Genomic DNA, 22,158 nt, shown 5'->3' with positions numbered 1-22,158 from the left:
GCTGCTAAAGTTACTCTGGAGTTAGCAGGTTAATTGTGATTGAATCAGAAAACCATGAAAGAATTAGTAATGTGTTGTTATTCTTGATGACTTCTAACTTCGAATTTAACTTTTAACAATAAGCTGATATCACCTGACATATCTGTCACTCACTTAATTGTAAAACAAGGTTTCATTAAGTGAGTAAAGAATCAGAAAATTAAAACTTTTACTGCTTCTCCATTTTGGCATATACAATGAAGTGGTTTTGTGGTGGTCAAAGGGTTCATTCAGAGCTAGATCCTTGAAACCACTGCTGGATACCATAAAGGTTTAAATAAAGTTCCCTTTTGGTTCTACTGGGTTGTACCGGCAACCTGCTGGTTTGATGACTGGAAAGTCTCAGAAAGTTGAGATAAAACAGTGACACATGAAAGAAGTCTGTTGACTGAGTGGCATTTAAGAGGAAGAAAGCCTGAGCCAGTCTCAGGGAGGAGGCTACAAAAGAGGGTTTTACTGTCTGTTTGTCTCTTGGACTGAACTCTTGTCTCTCATTGCTGACAGAGGGCCACACCCAGACATCCACCACACACACACAGAGGAAGCTGATCTGTCAGGTTGCCAGCAGGGTTTCCTCTGGTTGTGGCCAAACTAGTAACTTTCAGGCTACTTATGTTCTGAATTCTAGTCTTTGTCTTCCCCCTCTTCTGACTTTACCACCTTTCCCATCATCCTGTTTTTTTTTTTCTATTCTTGGTGTTCCACCTCTACATGATCCATCCCTCTCAGTGTCAATACATCACTCCCACTTCGAGCTCTTTCATTTACTTTTCCTCTCCTTCTCCTCTCTGTTAAACCTTCCATGCCTTGCTTCCTCCTCACCACAGAAAACATCCCTCCTGCTATTGTTATTATCTAGAATGGGTGACTGGACTCAAGTTGTGTAAGTATTTTTGTGTCCCACCCTCATGACATCTCATAGCACACACACCCACACCACTCACCATGGGTGCAAACCCTGAAACACCCACTCACGCTCTTGGTTTTTCTCCTGCCCCCAGACTGAAATCTGGGAGTGGGAACAAACAGAGTGGTCACACATCATTAACTAAAGGTTTTATGCAAAATTCAGTCATTTGAGTCATTTACACCGAGGACTCCAGCATAAACTGTATATACATTACGTAAAGATGACAGTACTAATATCACAATCTTGTTTTAAAATAGACTAATTTCTGATTCACTTAATCTAAAATGAGTACATACAAATTCACAGATATGAAGAAATTTACATGATCCTTTGGATTGTGCTTTGAATTCATTTTGTATGGTACTGCAGTAAATGTAAGCAATAAGCAGTAAAGCTCAGCATTAAATATTTTTCCTCATGTTATTCAGAGTCAAGGGAGGACTGTACAGGACAGGACAATGTTGATGAGACAAATAGCCATGTACATTTAGACTCAATCCTAGGATCAATTCACAATAAGCAATTAACCTTACAAGTATGTTCTTGGAGTATATGAGAAAGCCAGAACAACTGCAAATGCATGTACTTCTGGCCTGCTAATTGCTGGGATTGGCTTTAGCTTCGCCACAACATTGTATTGGACTATTGAAACAAACAAGGAAATGAACAAATGAACAAACACACAAATATCTCTCTCCAACAGCTTTCATTAAAAAAAAACTTGTGCTCATACTGAATGTGTGACAAAACATCAGTTCTAACGGCCTCACTTTGTTTTACACAAGAAGACATCTGACGGTAGAAGTCAATGATTTCCTTTGAACCTTGATACCGTTATCACTTTTGCTAGCTAAAACCATTATTCTAATAAGATTATGTCACAGGATACACAAAGCATTAAGATCCTTCCCACTGTCAAAGACAAACAGGTTTCAGGATTACCCATTGATTTGGTTCACTGTGACTTTGCTTACGGACTTCTGCCACTGTGAAAAGTAAAGTTACCACAACCAAAAAGACTTTGAACAGGTTCCTTTTTCCTCTCATCAAGTTGTTCTTATCCTCCTAATTCACTAAGTCGTCCACTCTAATCTTTGTTTCTGTCCTTCTTCTTCAAGGCTGAATCATGTTGATGGAGCAGGAGGCTGCAGCCAACTGAGAGGAGAGAAGAGGAGGAGAGGAGAGGAAGATTATTGAAGAAAAACCCTCTTTTTGTTACATATTTGTGCCATGTTGGTGTTACCTTGGAGCAAGTCAATATCTTCTTCTGTTGTGATATGATTGACCTCTGGAATGTTTTGGAGGTCGGCTCATATTATGGGTTTGTCCATCATTAGGATGAAATGAATTGAAATGTTGGCCTCCTGTTCTGTGTCCTTCATTCCCCCATGGTCTGTGTCTATCTTCATATTCACTTCTGTCCCTCCATGCCTGCCCATGTTGATGTCCTCCTGTTGTCTCTCCTCTTCCTCTCCAGTCGTTGCAGACATTTGGAGGCCAACCTGAGGGTCAAAAAAAAAATTAGGGTAGATGTAAATGTGAGCTGCACTCTATTGGCATCAAATTCATTTGAGAAAAGAAGAAGGAAACTACTTTATTATTGATGAATTGGAAATTAAAAAAAACTTCTTAAAATGCTGTTCTAAACAGCACCATGGGAAAAAAAAACGTGCAACACCAGTCTGTAAATCATTGCACCAACTATGTGTGTTAAAAGACATACTTAAATAACCTGGTGATGATTTTTAAGACAGAGTGGTAACGGGCCTAAATACATCTCAGACTGGCTCGTTATGAAGCATAGAGCCCTCAGGTCACTAAAGGTTTACTCAGTATTTCCAAGGTCAGAATTAGGTGAAGCTGGATTTAGTGTATACCCTTCAAGCATACAACAGCCTCACTGTACACCTAAGTTAAGTGCAACCTCTTGACTCACTTAAATCAGGGCTGAAAACACTGCTAACGGCAGTCTTTCAGTGAAAATGGACTTTAACACGTTCCAACTTGTCATTTCGTCAATTCTTTTTTTAATTAATTTTTAAATGTGCCATATCTTTTGTACGGTGAATCCCCTTGAATAACCTTGTGTATAAATTGAGCTTTACAAAAAACATACCTTGCCTCAAAGATCAGTTTTTTACGCCCGTTCATGTTGTTGTTGTTTTTTATTTTAGAATTTAAAGGACAGAAATGGGGAACTGCTTCTCCCCACATTCTCTTGTTCCTAAAACTGGTGGCTTGTTCCGTTTGTTTTTCCAAAGGCTTTGTTTCTGAGAATTTCTTTTTTTTATTTATAAAAGAAAAGCCAAGCTTTAAGAAGCTCTAGTTAACAGGGGCTGTTGGACTGCAATTAATAATCAATATTCATTCTTTTACAGCTTAAATATGACACCTCAAGCTTTACAAAATATAAAATACAATCCTTTAGGAATTACTTAATTTAATTTCAGGTTTTAGTATGCCATTCCTTTCATTCTTCATATAAAGCAAGATTTTAGTTTACTGAGGTAATACACAATGCTGGCCTTGAAAGTAAAACTAGAAGTTACTGACATTAAGTTTGACTACCTTTTAAATTCAGCTGTCTTGAATCCTCCCACTCTGAAGTTCAATTTTTTTACAATGTTATGAAGCTACGTTCACAGATCTGTCATCTAACAAATTTTTAAAATTGAAATATAGTTAACAGATCGTTTTAAGATGAAATAGTGTTTGCTCCAATGTCGATCATAAAAAATAACTAGCAGGAGAAACTTTCCCAGGGTCATTTAGCATCCACTTAAATCCATTTTAGCACAAAAAATAATACTATAACATGTTTTCAACTCTGACAGATGTATGACATTTTAAATTAGTTGAAAGTACAAAATCTAAAATATAAAAGCCCAACTTCAAACATTACAAAGGGAACTGTGGCCTCTTCTGCTAATTCAGGCCAACATACACAGTCTGAGCGTTGAAGTGCATGCCGTGTGCTAGTGTATGACATAGTAATGTCCAAATTCACCTGGAATTTTCCTAAAAGTCTGACTCTATTTTCTGTTATGTCATTTGGTAAATAGATCAAATTCAAATATCAAATATAGACTCTAGATATTTCTGCATAGTTTTAGGGTGTGTTTATGAAAATGAACTTCCATTAGTAGTATAGATTAGACAGCACTGCTTTCATCCAGAAAATCATGTACTCTACAGCAAATAGAAGCCAGTCTGAAAATGGGGTTGTCTTTCTTTCAGCTTTTGTCTTTTTGGACAGAAAAAAATTGAAGAAATGTGGGAGAGCAGTACTGGATTCACTGCTGAAGAGTAATTGCGAGGGTAGGCGGACAGATGAGATATTTGCTGAGGAGACTAAACATCAGGCCTGATTCCAAACAAAAACCAAACCGGGCCCTCAACGATACCACATAGCGCCACGACTACTCTCACGCACACACACACACACACACACACACACACGCTTTATTTCTCCACTGCTCTCTAGTAATGATTGGTGTCTGCGTCTGACAGAAATGAAGCACTGAGGTATAAGGAGTGTATATCCTTCATCTATAAAACCAGAAACATCCTCATGAGACCCACATCACTTTTGACAGATAAAAAGCAGACAGTTTGGCGCAAGTCTAAGACTCTGTGCCAACATGGCAAGCAAAAGAACTGTTGCAAAAAGTTTAAAAGTCTCAGAGATTAATAAAAATCATGGGTTCACGTTTCACAAGCTCCTGCATCGCTCTCATTAGTGACTGACCGTTGAGCAGGACAAAGCCTATAGCATGCAGACTACAACGAAACTACATTGTTGACAGGCCACATTAATAAAAACGTGTCAGTGTGTGATACAATAATTACAGATTAATATGTAAGAAGCATTTGGAGGCATGACAAAAACAACAACAGATATATAAGAATAACAGAGAGAGGATAGAGGAAAAAAAGGGAGAAAAATAAGAGTACAAAATGTGAAAGAGGGGGGAACAACTGGGGAAGGGTAGCTGAGAGGAGAGGGAGTGAATTGAGGAGTCTGTAATCAGTTAGTCTTGTTGTGTGTCTTAAAATAGAGCTATCCCAGCCTATAAACAGAAACCTACTATTACTGGTGCACTGACAAAGCAAGTCTCCATCCAAGCATGCATATAAGCGTGTGTGTGCCCACACACACGGCGGTATGCATTAAGGCCACAATACACATGGACCTCATTACAGCATGGCCCTCTGGGTAATGTGGTTCTGGAGGGACCAAAAGGACTACATTCATAGATCACCTGACAGGCATAAATGACGCGTCTCTGTTTGGCTCCTGAAATGTTTTCATGTGTATTATTCTAACACTGGAGGGTTCTTTATTTCTCTGTAGAGACTATTTAAAGCTCATAACAGAAAAATTAAACAACCTGGGTACAAAACTTATTAGCAACATTGTGGCACCTCTTCTGGTTATTTGTTTGAGTCCCGCTTTATTCATCGTGTTACAATTTGATTGGAAAGTTAACAGGTACAGACAGGAAATCAAGGAAGTAAATTTCTAAAATACATTGTAGGTTTCTTTTTTGGAATGCATCTTAACCACAAGATTACCAGGAGATCCTAAAAATGGCATAACACTTTTTAATTCATGACAAATGTTCTTCGCCTTTCTTACCACCTAAAGGTTTTAAAGATCAAGACTTTTTCTTTTCCAGTGTATTTATACAGCATGAAAACAAGAGCGAGCCAACATTCAGAGTGAACAATGGAGAAGGGAAAGAATATACATGAAGTGCATTCACATAGGCATCATTAAATCATTAAAACCATGAACAATAATTCAGTTTAGCCTTTCATATCCATAACTGTTTAATATTATCAAAGAATAATTTAAAAGAATGGTGTGTTTAAACACCATCCTGTCATGATGCACCCTGGACAGCTTGCCACTCCATTGCATCATAATGTATGTCCATAAATCTAAATACAAAAATATTGTATCTTTTTAGACCAAAACTTTGAGTAACTTGAACATCCTATTTACAGTATCTGAACAGGAACACGAACAGATGTCTCACCTGAGTGCATGTCTCTGTATCTAACTTCACAGGTGGGTTTAGGCAGGGGGACCTCAGGTCTGGATTGCAGGACTCTCCCTCTTTTTGTGCACATTTCTGCTAGTTTGTCCTTCAGTAGCAGGAAGTGAGACAGACAGGACAGCTGCAAACAAAGGTAGGAAAATATAGAATGCCCTTGTATTCACCTGACACATAACTAAATACACACAAATATACAAATTATAGTTTTCATATATAACAGGTGGAGAGACAATGAAAGCTAATTTTTTCTCTCATGACAAAATCAGATAAACATCCATTTTCAATTTCCAGTCTTCACTTACATCACTGTCCAGCAGCTCAGTTTTTTCTGCGCCTCTGTGTGCCAGCAGGTACTTTGAGTGGAAGAAGCGTCCATCAAAGCTGTGCCATGGCATCAGCGCAGAACTGCTCAGCGGGCAGCCGCTGGCAGTGTTAGCACCCAGCAAGTGGCTAAGACCACGGACATATAGACATCCAAGTTGTACTGCACGACTAGAAAGCAGAGGCAGCTGGAAAAAGAAAAAGTATGTATTACATTGGAGTGATTTTTTTTTATCATTATGTCTAACGCAGTACATTGTATTTTACGACACCGTACTTATAGATACAAGATTGGGCAAAAATAAACATCCTATATTTGCCAACATGTAGGTGTGCAATTTTAAACATTTTCACAGGATCTTTGTCCAAATAATAATCAAAATGAACAGACATCTTTCAAGTCCAGCACTGACAAAAGCAGTCTGCCAAGAACTCTGTGTACCCAGATACAATGCAGACTGTCCCTGCACTGAACACGGCGTACAGCTTTGTTAAAATCACAACAAATGGGCCAAGGACAAATTTATGAATATCCTTCTTAAAAAATATTCTTAATGGTTTTCAATGTTTAAAGGACAAATGTATGTATGTATGAATGAAGGACATCTTGAGAAGCTTTTTGATCATAACTGTCAGCCTCCACCTTTAAGCAAGGCAGAGCTTATATGGCTGTTTTGATTCAGTACTGCACCGCAAGATTACCTGTACGGAGCATTTATTCATTTGTAGCAACTAACTCATTCATAATGGTGATGCCATTTTCAGGGTGATATGCAGACAGATAAAGCTAAAATAGTTCGAAATTAGCGCAAATAAGGTTTAAAGTGGAACTATTATGTGCATTTCAGGCTAATTTATTTGTATTTCTGAGACCAGAAGGGCTGGGATTGATCAAGTTATTGTCACAAATCTCTTTATTTACTTCAGACCGACCCTCTCCGTAGGCTGTCAGATCAGCCTGTGGGCAAAATGAGTGGATTGAGACTCTTCCGCATTAAGCTCCGCCTCCCGCCACTGCACTACATCGGGAGCGCGCACCGAAACTGCTTTCGCACATCATTGTTACATCTCATAAACAGAAGGATTAGGCGAATATGAACTCAAAAACAAAACAAAAACAAAAAACAATGTCAACACATAGCATACAGCTCTACATGTTGGAACCTGAATCAGACCCTGAAAACAAAGTGGAAAATAGCAACCCACAGCAACGAATGCAGCAGGATGTCTCTCTTTGGTAAACTCACCAGCCATCGTTCAAAATAACTTTATCCGACGTTTTCCAGCCACCTGATGTATTTGCACATGCCCTTGTTAACCAGTAGAAGATAACCAATCACCGAACCTTATCCCGGGGGACGTCACAAGGATTTTGAAGTAGAAAAAACTCTCTAAAACAATGCATATTTCATCGCCATGGAAACTGAACGGAGAGAGTGCTGGAACTCAAACTCAAACTCAAACATGCGTTTAGGTGATAAAAAACAGTGTCGTTCACATGTCTGATAAGGATTCAACACTGTAGAAAGCTCAGAAAACTTGAAATACCATAATAGCACCCCTTTAAGGAAAGTCTGTGAAATGCTGCCATAATTCATATGTGGACAATATAATAGCAGTAATATAATAAATTTGTCCTGGGTGGCAATTTTACTTTCACTCTTTCAATTCCAATCCTGCAGTTTATCTATTTTCATTAATTTATTAATACTTTTGTTTTTAGACCAAAAATAGTGCTGAACAATGTTAATTGTCAACTATGTTAAAAATGATCATTTAAATTATGACCAGCAACTAGTAACTAGTTTTTCCTCACTGATTTACCCTTGAATGTTTGGAAAACAAAGAAATATCTATTATTGAAAGTAGCTGAACATTTTCAGGACCATTTTAGAAGACCATCAGACCGTCAATTCAATTCAATTCAATTCAATTCAACTTTATTTATATAGCGTCAAATCACGGCAATGCCATCTCAAGACGCTTTACAGACAGAGGGGAAAACATAATGAAGGCCAATTCATAACAGCCTATATAAGGAAACCAACAGATTGAGTTGAGTCCAACTCAATCTCCCATCCTGAGCAAGCACACTGGCAACAGTGGGAAGGAAAAAACTCCCTTTTAACAGGAAGGAAACCTCCGGCAGAACCCGGCTCAGGACAGGCAGCCATCTGCCTCTGCTGTGTGGGGGGAAGAGGACAGAAAGACAACAGACAACAGGAACTGCTACTCCCGGCCAGGGAGACCTGCTGAGACAGGAGACATACATGTTAATGATGCAACACTGTTATGGGGGGGGGGGGGGTAAAAGAAAGAGATAAAGAGAAAAAGAAAGAAGCTCAGTGTATCAGGAAATGTCCCTCAGCAGTCTAAACCTATAGCAGCATAACTAAGGGATGCTAACCATCCCTAGCTATAGGACTTATCAAAAAGATAAGTCTTCAGCCTAGTCTTAAAGGTGGGGAGGGTGTCTGCTTCCCTAACACTAACTGGGAGCTTATTCCATAAGAGAGGGGCCTGATAACCAAAGGCTCTGCCTCCTGCTCGGCTCTTTGAGACTCTAGGAACCACAAGTAAGCCTGCAGTCTGCGAACGAAGTACTCTACTTGGTATATAAGGAACAATGAGGTCTTTGATATATAGTGGTGCCTGGTTGTGGAGGGCTTTATATGTAAGGAGAAGGATTTTAAATTCTATTCTAGATTCAACAGGCAGCCAACGAAGAGAGGCTAAAACTGGAGAAATATGATCTCTCATGCTGGTTCTGGTCAGGACTCTGGCTGCAGAATTCTGGATCAGCTGAAGGCTTTTCAGGGCATATTTAGGACAGCCCAGTAATAGAGAGTTACAGTAATCTAGTCTCGAAGTAACAAAAGCGTGAACCAGTTTTTCTGCATCACTCCGAGACAGAATGTCCCTAATTTTGGCTATATTACGTAAATGAAAGAAGGCTGTTTTAGTAACCTGCTTAATATGTGGGCCAAAGGACAGGTCAGGGTCAAATATTACTCCAAGGTTTCTCACTGTAGCACTGGAAGCTAAAGTAATGCCATCCAGGTTCATTACAAAACCGGAAAATTTAGCTCTGAGTTTTTCAGATCCAACGAGAATTACTTCAGTCTTATCTGAGTTTAAGAGGAGAAAATTTCTAGACATCCAAGTCTTTATGTCTATGAGACAATTTTGTAGCCTATTGGGCTGATTTGTTTCATCTGGTTTAAAGGATAAGTATAGTTGAGTATCATCTGCATAACAATGAAAGTTTATTCCATGCTGTCTAATAATTTTGCCTAAAGGGAGCATATATAGTGTGAAGAGTATTGGTCCAAGTACAGAACCTTGAGGAACTCCATGACTTACTGTAGTTTGGGAGGAGGACTTGTCATTTACATGAACAAACTGAAGTCTATCAGATAAATATGATTTAAACCAGCTTAACGCTGTACCTGTAATTCCAATCACCTGTTCTAGTCTTTGTAACAGAATGTTATGATCGACTGTATCAAATGCAGCACTAAGATCAAGCAAGATAAGTACGGACACAAGTCCTTTGTCTGAGGCCATAAGAAGGTCATTAGTAACTTTCACCAATGCTGTCTCAGTACTATGATGAGCTCTAAATCCTGACTGAAACTCCTCGCATAAATTATTTCTGCTCAGGTGGGCATGTAGCTGAGCTGAAACTATTTTCTCCAGAATTTTGGACATAAACGGGAGGTTAGATATAGGTCTATAATTTGCTATCACCTCTGGATCCAGAGATTGCTTTTTAAGTAAAGGCTTGATTATAGCAGTTTTAAATGATTGTGGTACATATCCTGTCACTAAAGACATATTGATAAGATTTAGTAGTGATGTATTAATTAAAGGGAAAATGTCCTTAAAGAGGCTCGTTGGGAGAGGGTCTAAGATACAGGTGGATGGTTTAGATGAAGCTATTATTTTAGTTAATTCAGAGGGTTGGACAGGACAGAAACTATTTAGACACAAGTCAGATCCTGGTTCTAAGGATGCTTCGGAGACCACAACAGGCTCAACATTATAGGTAGAAGGAAGAGTATTGTCAATTTGATCTCTAATAGTGTCAATTTTATTCCTGAAAAAATACATGAAATCATCACAGCTAAGTGAGAAAGGAATACATGGCTCCACAGCGCTCCGGCTCCTAGTAAGCCTAGCTACAGTGCTGAAAAGAAACCGAGGGTTGTTTTTGTTTTCCTCTATCAATGATGAATAATAAGCTGTTCTTGCCATACGTAAGGCTTTTTTGTATACGCTTAAACTTTCTTTCCAGGTTAAGTGAGACTCCTCTAGTCCTGATGAACGCCATCTGTTTTCCAAACGCCAAACGTCATTAGATAAGCTCAAATTCTCTCATCCACGTGTCAAATATAGCTTTTATTATAATCTTTAATAAAATAGGAATCATCAATAAATAAGGAAAAAAATGTTCTAATTACCAAATAATTGCTAACTCAGACCTTCTTTGTTTTTTTCTTTTTTGTGCCAATAACATGAACGTTAAATAAATTCAGTTTGAGCCCAAAGTCAATAAAGCACAACCAGAACACCAGTTTTTCTGTTTACTGGTAATGCTGAAAGATAAACAGAACAGAACTGGAGTCATGTCAAGCAACTAATGCCACAGCCAAGCCTGTATGCTTTAACAATACGATGGAAAGATATTTTACTATATTTCACAACCCTCAGTTAATTTAAATAGTTAAACTGCCAGTTGTCTTACAAATAAAAATAAATAAAAACTTTTCCCAATCTATTGGTTGTTCTTCCTGAGCCTCACCAGATATGCTACAGTCAATAAAGTTGTGTTTTTGTTAAGAAAAATGTCTCTTTGCCCACTAATGCACCACTCTCACTTAATTTGGTGTGTGCATTCAAATGCTACATTTCCCTCATTGCTGATCAATGTAGAGCAGTAACTGGTAAATACTTGTGACTCCAGCAGAACTGAATATCTATTAAGCACTGTCCTACTGCAATCAAAAGTTAAACGATAGTAGGCTTAATAGACAGCATGAATAGGGGTTTAGGGTCTACAAGTAATACACACTACAGGTTCATGCAACTTATAGCAGAGAGAGGCTTATAGTTTAATAAGTTCACTTTGAATCTTATGAGGAAAGAGCAAAGTTGACATATAGATATACATAGATAGAATGAATGTGTGTTTCCTATTTAATCATGGTGTCTATAATGCTAGTAGTGGTAGGAGGGGTGGGTGCCTCAAGGCCATTTTAATCACAAATTCACAAATAAAACATCCATCACATGTCAACTTTCAGCGAAAGGGAGCGCTGTGCTCATATTAAACATTTACAGATTTTAAACATTTTATGATGTTTTACAATACGCTCAACTACATATATTTGTAGACAGAAAAAGCCTTAGTCAAGCTATGACTGAGATGAAGTCTACGTTTTCAGAAACTTGGGCTACTGCTATGGGGGGAGTTGTAATTATGTTAAATATTTATAATCTTTTTGTGCATTTTTAATAATTCCAGTAACTTCATGACCTTAAATCAGCCTATCATAGCCTAAAAACGAAAGTCAATATCACAGCTATAGCATAAATGTGATGCTTATTTGTCACTGCACAGTGGGAGTATGTTTTAAGCTCGGTGTTTAAAAAAACAAATACTGGTAAAATATCACACAGTGGTCACTTTAAAGTCTATACTTTCCTGTTATCTCAAGTCATTTTAAAATCTTAAACTGGCTCACTAGTTATTTACCTAAACTTTCGCATAGAACTAGCACTGAAATGTGACTTTGAACCATTCATCTTAGACTGTTTCCCAAAATCAGGACATTCCCATAAATAATGTAAGATGAAGCACTAACCCCAACATCCATCTACACACCCCTCTCATATCCTTCTATGCAGCAGCATCTCCAGCAGTTTTGCAATAAAGAACCATCTGTTTCTTCAGTGTCCTAAGTGCCACCACTCACAACAAATTCCAAACATCTTCCTCACATTTGCTTAAATAATCAATGTTTCCCAACTTTAATTTGCACAATCGGATCTGCTAAACCCTGACACATAAATCACACAATTCAGGCCACCCACTGCAGTGTTACTCTCCTTTCTCGTCCTCACAGCCAGAAAACAAAGAGAAATTTCTTGATCAGTCCATTTGTGTCTGCTTTAAAAAATATTGAGATGCTGTTATGAAGTGGTGAAGCTTCTTCGCTTCTTCCGTAACATTATTTGACTTATGATCAAGATATTTTGTAGAGAATAATACACACCTTCACTTTTGAATAATGAGCACAAAGATGTTCTAAAAGAAATGAAAGAGAAACTTAAAAAATGTACTGAAAACTCTTAAAATTACTTTAAAAATATTATATTTAATCTCTTGAGGTTCTAAATCTTTGAGAGATGTTACTGAGGGGAAAAGCAAGATGTAACCAGGGGAGATAATAGACCCCAAGAGTTGAAGAAGTTGCAAATAAGCTGACAGAAGCAACAGTAACAACATGCATATGTTCTCCCTGTGTGTGTTTGCTCTCACCTGTCCTCTGGTAAGTAGTACTGATAACAGTGATTGTGTGTACACACACACACACACACACAGTCCTGCCTACCACCTGCTTCCAGTCAAACACAGCTTTACCTTCTGAAAACAATGGAGCACAGGATGAAGACACAAAGACCTGAAGGTGCACACAAACACACAGACACAAAAACAGCGACTACAAGAGACAGAGAATATTGTGAAGAAAAACTGAAAATGAGCAAGTGGTTGGACGCTAACGGAGAACATGAGAACACACAAAAGGTCTGAGACAAAGACAGAGATGTGTGTGTGTGTGTGTGTGTGTGTGTGTGTGTATGTTTGTGTGTCCAGTGGGGTGGAGTGTGTGTGTGGTGTAAATAGCTCCATGTGGTAAGCGTCAGCCAGGACAGACAGGCGACTGTCTCATGTTCTCCCTGTTACACATACAAAGACGCTTACACCAAGACCCACACACAACACACACCAAAATCACAATCCCATTGTGAGGAATGCTGGAACAAAACCTTTTACTATCAAAGCCCACCAAGACCCCTTTCTCCTTAACAAGCAGTCACACAAATGGTCGGAGTCAGTTCAACACACACACACATCTTTCTAATGAATAAAAGTGTTTTGATAAAATCTTAAGGTTTTTTTTGCGTGCCTAAAGAAAGCAAACTTTCCATTTGTGCTGTTTGTTTTGACTGAATAACCCTCTTCTTGCATGAATCTGTGAAAACTGTGCACATACACACACTAATAATGGATTACCGTTTAACTGTGACATGCACAACGTGTAGCAAACGTGCATTTGTGCGAGTATTTAATCCATACATTAGTCAGTCAAAGCCCCCTGCAGCTTTGAATTTTTTCAAGACAGCATATCAACGCCCAGCCCTAATTATTGTGTAGAAAACAGACGAGCAGCAAAAATACAAATTACTTGACATAAGTATGGTAATTAAGCAGTAAAAATAAACGGGGCTGCAAAAAGGGAGCAAACACAACGGCTGTTTTCCCAGAAAATAAAAAAAGTATAGCTGAACTTTCTGACGTTTGAATCAGTGAGCTCTGTGATCACATGGTCTTCCTGGCTTTTTGACGTTAGAGTTCTGAGTTCATGAACATTTTAAACCATCAGCTGAATAATCAAATAATATTTTAGTTGTAAACTGGTACCAGTTTGGTCTTTTTTGATCATTAATTTGATCAAATATGCCAAAGCTTTGCTTTCATCTTCTGCCAAGTTCTGCAGGCAAGGTTGACTAGAAACAGAAAATTACCCAAATAATTTATTTTAACCTGTTGTTTGGCTAAAAAAACAAAAAAACAAAAAAACATACTTTCACACCATTATCTTTATATAATTGCAAGAAAAAAGCAGGAAAAAATACTAAAAAACATGTACGTTTTACGTTAAAAATAATGTTAGCAATCTTGTTTCAACTCAGTATACAACAGTATGGTGTGTCATAAGTGTTTCTTTTTTCAAATCTCTTTTCCGATTTCTTGAAAAGATCACCAAAGAGAAGCTTATTTATGTCTTTTTCCTTGACTTTCTATTAATGGACACAGTTTTTTAGCCATGTTTAGCACAAGAGGATTTTGTTTACTGGACATGGCCGCAAACATTGCTTGTTTGAAGTCTGTGACAAAAGTTGTGGCTAAAAATCAAGATTTTTTTTCTTTCCTTTTTTTTAATATAACTAAAAATGACAAGTATGGCTTTGAATGTTGCATGTGTAGAGGGGCTGTTTCTGACCTCTATTTGCTGAAGGTCCTGGGGAGATTTCAGTCTCAGACACACAGCCTGACTCAGGTAAGCATCCACGTCCTCTTGAGACAAAGTTTGTACCTGAAAACATAAACAAAAACACACACACAGAGGACACTATATGGTTTTCTAATTCAATCACATTCCAGTGTGTATTCTCTGTGGATCAGTTTGTTTGGTCTGCCTGCTGTCCAACAATTCAACAGAGAAAGAAACAATGCTGCCAAGTTGTGTGTGCAAAACAAACAAACCCTGAAGTTATTTAAATAGAAGAGTGAGCGGGGAATGTTAAAGTGGCACTGATCAGACAAGTGACAATTGTGTGTCAGGCCGGCTGCTCATCTCTGATGATCTGATTGTCTGACAAGCTGCACTCATGTCTGTCTGTCTGTCTGTCTGCCCTTTATCCATTTAAATCAGTGGCTGCCAGTCATCGTCTCTGTTTGACTAAAATCAGTGTCTGTCTGGAATCCTGCCCATCAATCCTTCCCTTCTGTCTGTTGAGGCCATAAGAGCCATGACATCAGAAATGTAAAGTACCAAGTATGAAAGCACTAAGAAAGCACTAACAATGAAACCCCTGAAAGTTAGACCATGCTATTGAAGGGTGAGTGATGCAGTTATTCATTAACTTTCCACTGTGACTTAGAATATAGTATAATGCCAAATCGGATACTTTAAAAAAAAAATTTTTATTTTTTTTTTTACAAGTACCAGAAATAATGTGATAAACAGAAGATTAAGTTTGTGTTTAATACTGGAGGGATATCTGAGGATCACACTGGCTAACAGTTTAGAGAGATTAAAATCTGACTGAAGCTGAAAAATTAAACTGTTGTTTAACATTTGTTTAGCTACCATAATGTGACGCATACACCTTTCTCCAGGGGATGTGAGCCTGCCATCTCTGAGCTGTTTTGTTTAAGCAAAACCTGATGACGTTGGTGCAAAATACACAAATCTCTACTTCTTTTGCACACTTTGAAAGTGCTCATTAGGCATTACAGCAGGATCCCAGACAGCTCAGGCGTGTGTATAGTTTAACATTTACAATCACGATAGCAAAAGATTTCTGACTAATTACAAACTCTTTCTTGAAATATTCAAAGCTTTTCTACGTTTACCATCTTTACTGTTGACGTAAAAGCTGAAGTAATAAGATCAGTGTCTGACGCCAAACTGGGCTCTCTGTGGGGGATTCAGGAGCCATCAACCAATGGCAAACCAACACAGAGCAGAGCATCAACAAGCAATGTTTAATTTCACATCACATGCTGACAAAAGAGCACAATCATTGTTGTGTGTGTGTTATAGATGTAAACCCAATATCAAAAGCTGACGTGTGTGTTTAATTGTCACCAAATAAATTTGGGCTTTCATTCTCTGTTTACACAAATCACTAGGTGTAGATTTACCACCCATTTATCAACAGCAGAACTTACTCACTGGAGCCTATGTCAAACATGCAGCCTGGCCAGTCAACACCAAAACACACATATTAATCATGGTAAAAATGTCACTGCTTTTTAAAGTGCATATCACTAATGTTTGCATACACAAAATAGGACTTGATAAAAGAGAATAGTAGATGGGACATATGTTTCAAAGAAAATAAAGGTTTGTTGCATGTTCCATTTGTGATTAATTAATTATATGATTCTTAAAACTTTAAAGGAAATAACTTAAAAATGAAATGATCAAAAACTTCACCTACTGTATTTTTCCACTGATGGATTATCTGGTGTTTTACCAATGTTTCATACTATTTTCCCCATGGGATTAATGCTTGTTTTTACAACCCTAAAACGACCACTTCAGAAGGGTGATAATACCTGGAGGACAATGTGTGTGACTAGGCAGAGAGTAGCCAGGAGAGAGTCTTCTATTTCCCCATACAAGTGAGAGTACTCAAGACAGTCAAAAATTGAAAGGAAGGCGGTCAGGCGAAGAGCAGAAACTTCTGGACCAGTGCTAAACCATAATAAGTCCAGACTGGGTTGGGGACCTACAAATTCAGAAGGAAGATAGTACTGAATAGGGTCAACATTACAGCCTAAAAGATCAAAACACACTTGGTTTTTTAGGCATTTTTAGACATAAATAAGAGGCAGCTTTTCAAAGTCATTTAAGAATTCTAAAAAGGAAACTATGCCTCATTGTGTAAGTAAATATATTAATATGCAAGTATAAAAGCAGGTACACTACATGGGAGAGTCACAGGGACAGGATGGACCATGTCAGGTTCTTTCAAAGGATTTCCAGGGAAGACAAACCACTCTTTGATTGCTGGGAGATCCATACTGGTGCCTGAAAACAAATAATTTTACTAAAACATACTTTATATCATGGCATGCAAGAGACAAAGCAATTTTCTAATCTATTTTCAACTACACGTTGAAATATTTGTGATGGATGTTGGGAACAAAAGTGTGCAAAATTGGCAACATCAAAGCTTCTGCACATTTTCTAAGGAATAAGCATTTTCTATGTTACCAGAATGCATGTATATCTACATGTGTGCCAAGCATAATCCACCCTGTTGTCTTACCGTTTTGTCCAAGCAGCAGCAGCAGACCATAGATGCGTTGTCTGCAGCACTTGTAGACAAGGGCCTGAGGCAGCAACTCAGCGTCCATCTCATCCTCCAGAGAGTTGCTGCAGTCAGTGACTCCAACACACACAACACTGTAAACCATGAAACCCTCTGCTGCTACATGCTTCTCTCTACATGCCTGTGGAAAACCACACAGTAAAAAATATTTAGCTATTCTGGTGTTTGGTACATTGAAAACTGTGGTGAGGCTTACAGCTTAAATACATGTTAAAAATCATAACATACCTTTAAAATTTCTGGACTAACGTATTTCTCAAAAGTACAGGGGGGTGCAGAAATGTCAAACAACTCAAAACCTTTGTCTCCAGGTAGTAAATATGAGGTAATCCCCTTCTTTAGTAGTTCTCTGTGAGGAGCTGACACATTCAGACAATCTGGGACAAGTTTGTCTTTCTCCTCCTCTCTGCTATGGAAAGAGCTCACAAGCTGAGCTACTGCTTGTACCACCTGGCCCTGAGTAGCCCCAGAACATGGAGCTCGGTTGTTCCTCCTGTTAGCAGTAAAATACATTGTTTGAATTATGTAGACTTACTTTGAAAATACCTGAAAAAGATTAATGTTTTACAGTCTACCATACTGGTCTTAAAGGATCACAAAGATGATAATGTTAACACTGCTGTTAAAAGAAATTACACTAGTTTATTATTTCTGAATTGAGCTATAACTATCTGTCAGACTGAAAACTCAAATTCATACCTGTATGTTGCCATGGCATTGTTCCTGATGTGCTGCATCTGCTCCTCTGACACCACATCATTACCTAGGAGACAAGCCAGCAGTGGTAGCTGGGCAACAGCCACTCCAATGGTTCTGCAGAGCCTCTGCCGGTCATACATGACTGTGGTGAGGCTATTTAGTCGGAGCTTTCCCACTGATAAGTAGGGAGCACTTAAAAGGTTGAAATAAAACTGCATGTTAGTTTCAGTCAGTTTATTTACACTTGACACAACTTACCATCAACATAATGCCTAAAGCAGCAGTTATACCTGTCACTTTTTTTAAAAACACTTTAAAAACCTAAGTACATCAACGTCCTTATTTTGCAAACCTGTCATATATGATGAAATCTGAATCTTGTCCCAGAATGCCCATACAGCCATGCTGACGAGCATAGCTGGCAATCTCATAGTCTGCCTCCCGCACTGAGCAAAACACCTCCTGACCTAAAGTCCTGTAAACAACACCAGTTCTGGTCAAACTTCATGTTTTGAATAAATCATCATGCACCTGATTTTTTTTCTTTATAACAGCAAATGCAGCATGATTAGTTTATTGGAAATACTGACCTGAGTGCGAAGGGTGTGAAAGTTGCCAGAGCAGAGGGCAGACAAAAGAGCTCTTTACCAGGCTGCTCTCTATGTAGCTTGATGTGGTTAAATACTTTTAAAATGTCCCCATTTACCCTGCGCCTTCTCTTTACCTGAGAACAAAGAAGTTGTTACAGGAGGGAATCACAAAAATCAAAGCAGAAAACTTGTTAACAACCTGTTTTTGAGAATATCAAGAGGACACCTCCTACTACAGATGAAACACAACCAAGTGATAGCAGTGGACTGCCTTCTTGTACATAGGTATCAGCTTAAAAGAGGACAAACTTGTACAAATTAGTCACAGCCTCCTAATTAGTGTTTGCACTTGCCCACTCTTGTCTCTTCTGTTCTTCCACAACTCCATCAAAGAAAAAGACAAGTCTGATTCCTGCAGAATTAAATGCTTCCACCCAGTTCTTCAGGACATCAATGTATTCCTTCCATTGGCCCCCACACACCCAGTCCTTACAAGAATACCAGTGGGACAGGCAGGCCATACCATCCACAACAAGCATGGGATCTGCATAAAAGTAATGAAAAATATGAAGGAAGCATAACAATCCGATTCAACATTTTAGTGTTTTACCTGTCAAGCCGCTACATGTAACATTTGCATTGCAGGGAAAAGGCAATAATTTACAACGAACACATAAACTTTGACTTCTCATATTATTTTATTTCATTTTCAACATTCTACAGTCATTTGGCAGACGCTTTTATCCAAGAGATTTACATGTGATAAGTGATGAATTAAAGCTGGGGTAGGTAATGTTGGGGAGCTAGCAAGATCTGAAAGTGGCACCCTGTGTTGGCTCCTCCTCCTCTGGTTTTGCTCCTTGCGTCATCCAAGGCTTTTTTCTTATCTCTGCCAAGAAGGTTATGTTTTACCAGCGTTTAACTGTTTTTTCCGTTTTTGTTCAAGATAACTCAAAAATATATGGACAAATTTTATTGAAAATTTTAGGAGTTGTTGGAAATGTGAAAAACAACTGATTAAAATTTTGTGGCAATCCGGATCACCGTTTGGATCCAGGAATTTTTTTAAAAGCCGAGCGGAGCAGAGTGCTTTTTGTAGTTTGTAGCTTTTTCCACCAACAATTTTCTCTTTCGCGGCTGTTTAGTAGGAGGAGGCAAATAAACCGAGCCGGGCTGGAGGAATCCCTCCTGCATTTTCTCAGCCATGTTTGCCTTCCGAGTTTCTTCTTCACTACTTTTTATTTTCATCCCAACATGCTATTTATATGCAGGGTGTGGCTATCAGGTATGCACTGCGGGAGGAGGAGAGCTGGGAGAAGAGGCTTACGAAATATAAGAAATGAACAACTTCAATTCAGCCCGAACGTTTTGATTGGTCAGAGTCTTAACAGATTTACAGTAAACTGAGGGGTCTAACTATATTTCTTATTGTTCATGATTACAAAATGTATAGACTACTATCAGGATGAAGAACCACTTCACTCAGAGAAAAAAAGAAATGTCTCTGGGCAAGATCACCAACCCCACCTTAGCAATTAACCTAACATGCATATCTTGTGGGTGAGAAGAAGCCAGGGGAGAACCCACACATACATGGGGAGAACATGCAAACTCCACAGAGAAAGCCCACTGTTTAAACTGTTCAGAAAGCAGGTTATGCTGAAAATGAGTATGATAAAGCTGTGTTGGGGAAAGATTGGTTTTCTGTTCCAGAAAGTGAAGTCTTGTCCTAAGTCTGTTACCGTAGCAACTGACTCTGTGAAGTAAGCTTCCTTGCTGGCAGGTTCACCACAAAGAAAGTAAGAGTTTCTACCTGTCTCCTGCCACCTGAAGCAGCTGTCAGATATGGGGTGTCCATAACACCACGACTCACTGATTTAGAAGCTGAAATAATACACTATTATTTACGTAAAGAGAAGATTTTTTTGGAAATCGAACATATGTGGGAGTATAATGTCTTTATCAATGGCTGATCAAACAGCACGGTTCCTAATAACCATCCTCTTCCTACACCTGTGATGAAGAAGATCATTCTACTATAATAAATTTTAAACAACCAAATCTGGCTAAATCTAAGTATGAACTACTTCCAACAGCAAGTTTTCTACTGGGGTTGGAGTCCCAGATACAGGACGCTATCTGATGTAGGCTAATGTATAGTAAATTTATTAGGTGAGAGAACGTGTACGGAATGGGTTAAAACAGCATTTGTTGGGTTTAAAGTGCTCAATGTAGAAATAACCACTAATTGTTTGACTTATCAGTCAGTTTGAAATAAATGAGAAGATAATGATCCAGCACAATACACTACCTTACTAAAAGATTTATTTTGACTTGACTTTAATTTCCTGCATTTATGGTTTCTCCAGTGGATCTGAATCTGAATGAAATTAAGATTTTATTCTGTAAACCCTTATTTCAACCCACATGTTAAAGTTTTAATCAAGTTAAATATTTCATCAGTAGACAAAGCGATTCAAACTTTTGCAATGACTCATGCAGCAGTTTTCTTCCACGATGCCTATCTCTACTTAGCAGCATCAGCAGGGTTTCCTTTTTTTTATTTTTACAAAATAGTGCTGACTGTAACTGTGATTATGTATCTCAATCTGTGGTAGATCCTACATCATATTGCACAACAAAAATTTAAAAAAAAAAATTTTTAAATCAAAGGGTAATTTCACCTGTGGATGAGCAGCCTTTCTGGGTGTTGGCAACATGCTGTGTGGCCATCTCTCTCAGGTTCACTATCCCACAAGCGTCCGGACAGCAGCGCTCCATAAAATACTGAAGACCTTTTACACCCATTTCTGCTGAGAAAAAAAAAAAAAAGAAAGAAAAGAAACAGTATTTAAGGTAATTGACGGATAATGTGTCGATTCAGCGGACACAAAGGACAAAGTCAAGCTTTTGGAAAAGAAAACAGGCTGGTATGTTTCATATAACAACATGACAGCTTGTTTCAAGTCTGAACAGACATAAACAGCTATTGTTAGCTTAGTTTGTAGCCACTCACAGTAACGTTTTGTTTGATTATTCCTGTCTTCACAAACAGCTTATATAATACTGTGATATATCTGCAAATAATATCACCTCTAACATCGACTCACATTGCACACTTACTTTAAACGCTCAGGCAACATTTGTCTGTGCTGTTTACTTGACGTGAATACAAACTACTTCCGTAATCTACGCGTGAGCGGCGTGACGACATGACGTTGCCAAACAAAGCGCACGTGCCCGGCTCATGGAGCTTTCCATGGGGCAAGGATTTTGTTAGATGTGTTTTGAGATAAATCAGACATGAATGAAAACGCAGACCAGCCTGTGTTGTAGGTCAACACTGCAGCATTAACTGTAAATACACGTTCGACTTTACATGAATAATAATGAGCTATTGTGTTTTTGTTGTTGGGCAGTCCTTACTTCTTCAGGCAGGAAAACAGTGGGTCTAATTACTATCTTAGAGAATGGGGACTCTCAGAAGTCACAACCTATTAGGTCTACCTTCTTAACGAAAAGCGCCCCTCCCCTCTACTCTATTGTCTGCACAGAGCAGTAATAAAGAAAGGGACATATGCTGGTTGTCAGTCCAGCTGTCAGCATCTGTTGTTTCTCAGCC

At 38.5% G+C, this 22,158-nt stretch overlaps 1 protein-coding gene across 1 annotated transcript; it reads right to left on the bottom strand.

Moving 5' to 3' along the window:
- Positions 1 to 1,760: 1,760 nt before the first annotated feature.
- Positions 1,761 to 21,707, bottom strand: fam120b (family with sequence similarity 120 member B). The gene is made up of 15 exons (XM_079238768.1): positions 21,660 to 21,707; positions 21,221 to 21,346; positions 18,890 to 19,080; positions 18,537 to 18,670; positions 18,299 to 18,421; positions 17,947 to 18,138; positions 17,476 to 17,740; positions 17,185 to 17,368; positions 16,842 to 16,943; positions 16,469 to 16,641; positions 14,625 to 14,717; positions 6,315 to 6,521; positions 5,992 to 6,133; positions 2,193 to 2,451; positions 1,761 to 2,104 (listed from the first exon to the last, which is right to left on the bottom strand). Exons 2-14 carry the CDS (start codon positions 21,342 to 21,344, stop codon positions 2,204 to 2,206), a joined length of 2,178 nt encoding a protein of 725 aa, XP_079094894.1. The 5' UTR covers positions 21,345 to 21,346; positions 21,660 to 21,707; the 3' UTR covers positions 1,761 to 2,104; positions 2,193 to 2,203.
- Between the last annotated feature and the right edge of the window lie 451 nt (positions 21,708 to 22,158).

Source organism: Telmatherina bonti (assembly GCF_933228915.1).
Source record: "Telmatherina bonti genome assembly, chromosome: 1".
Taxonomy (NCBI): domain Eukaryota; kingdom Metazoa; phylum Chordata; class Actinopteri; order Atheriniformes; family Telmatherinidae; genus Telmatherina; species Telmatherina bonti.
The sequence above is the reverse complement of the archived record's forward strand: the minus strand, read 5'-3'. Positions and strand labels throughout refer to the sequence as shown.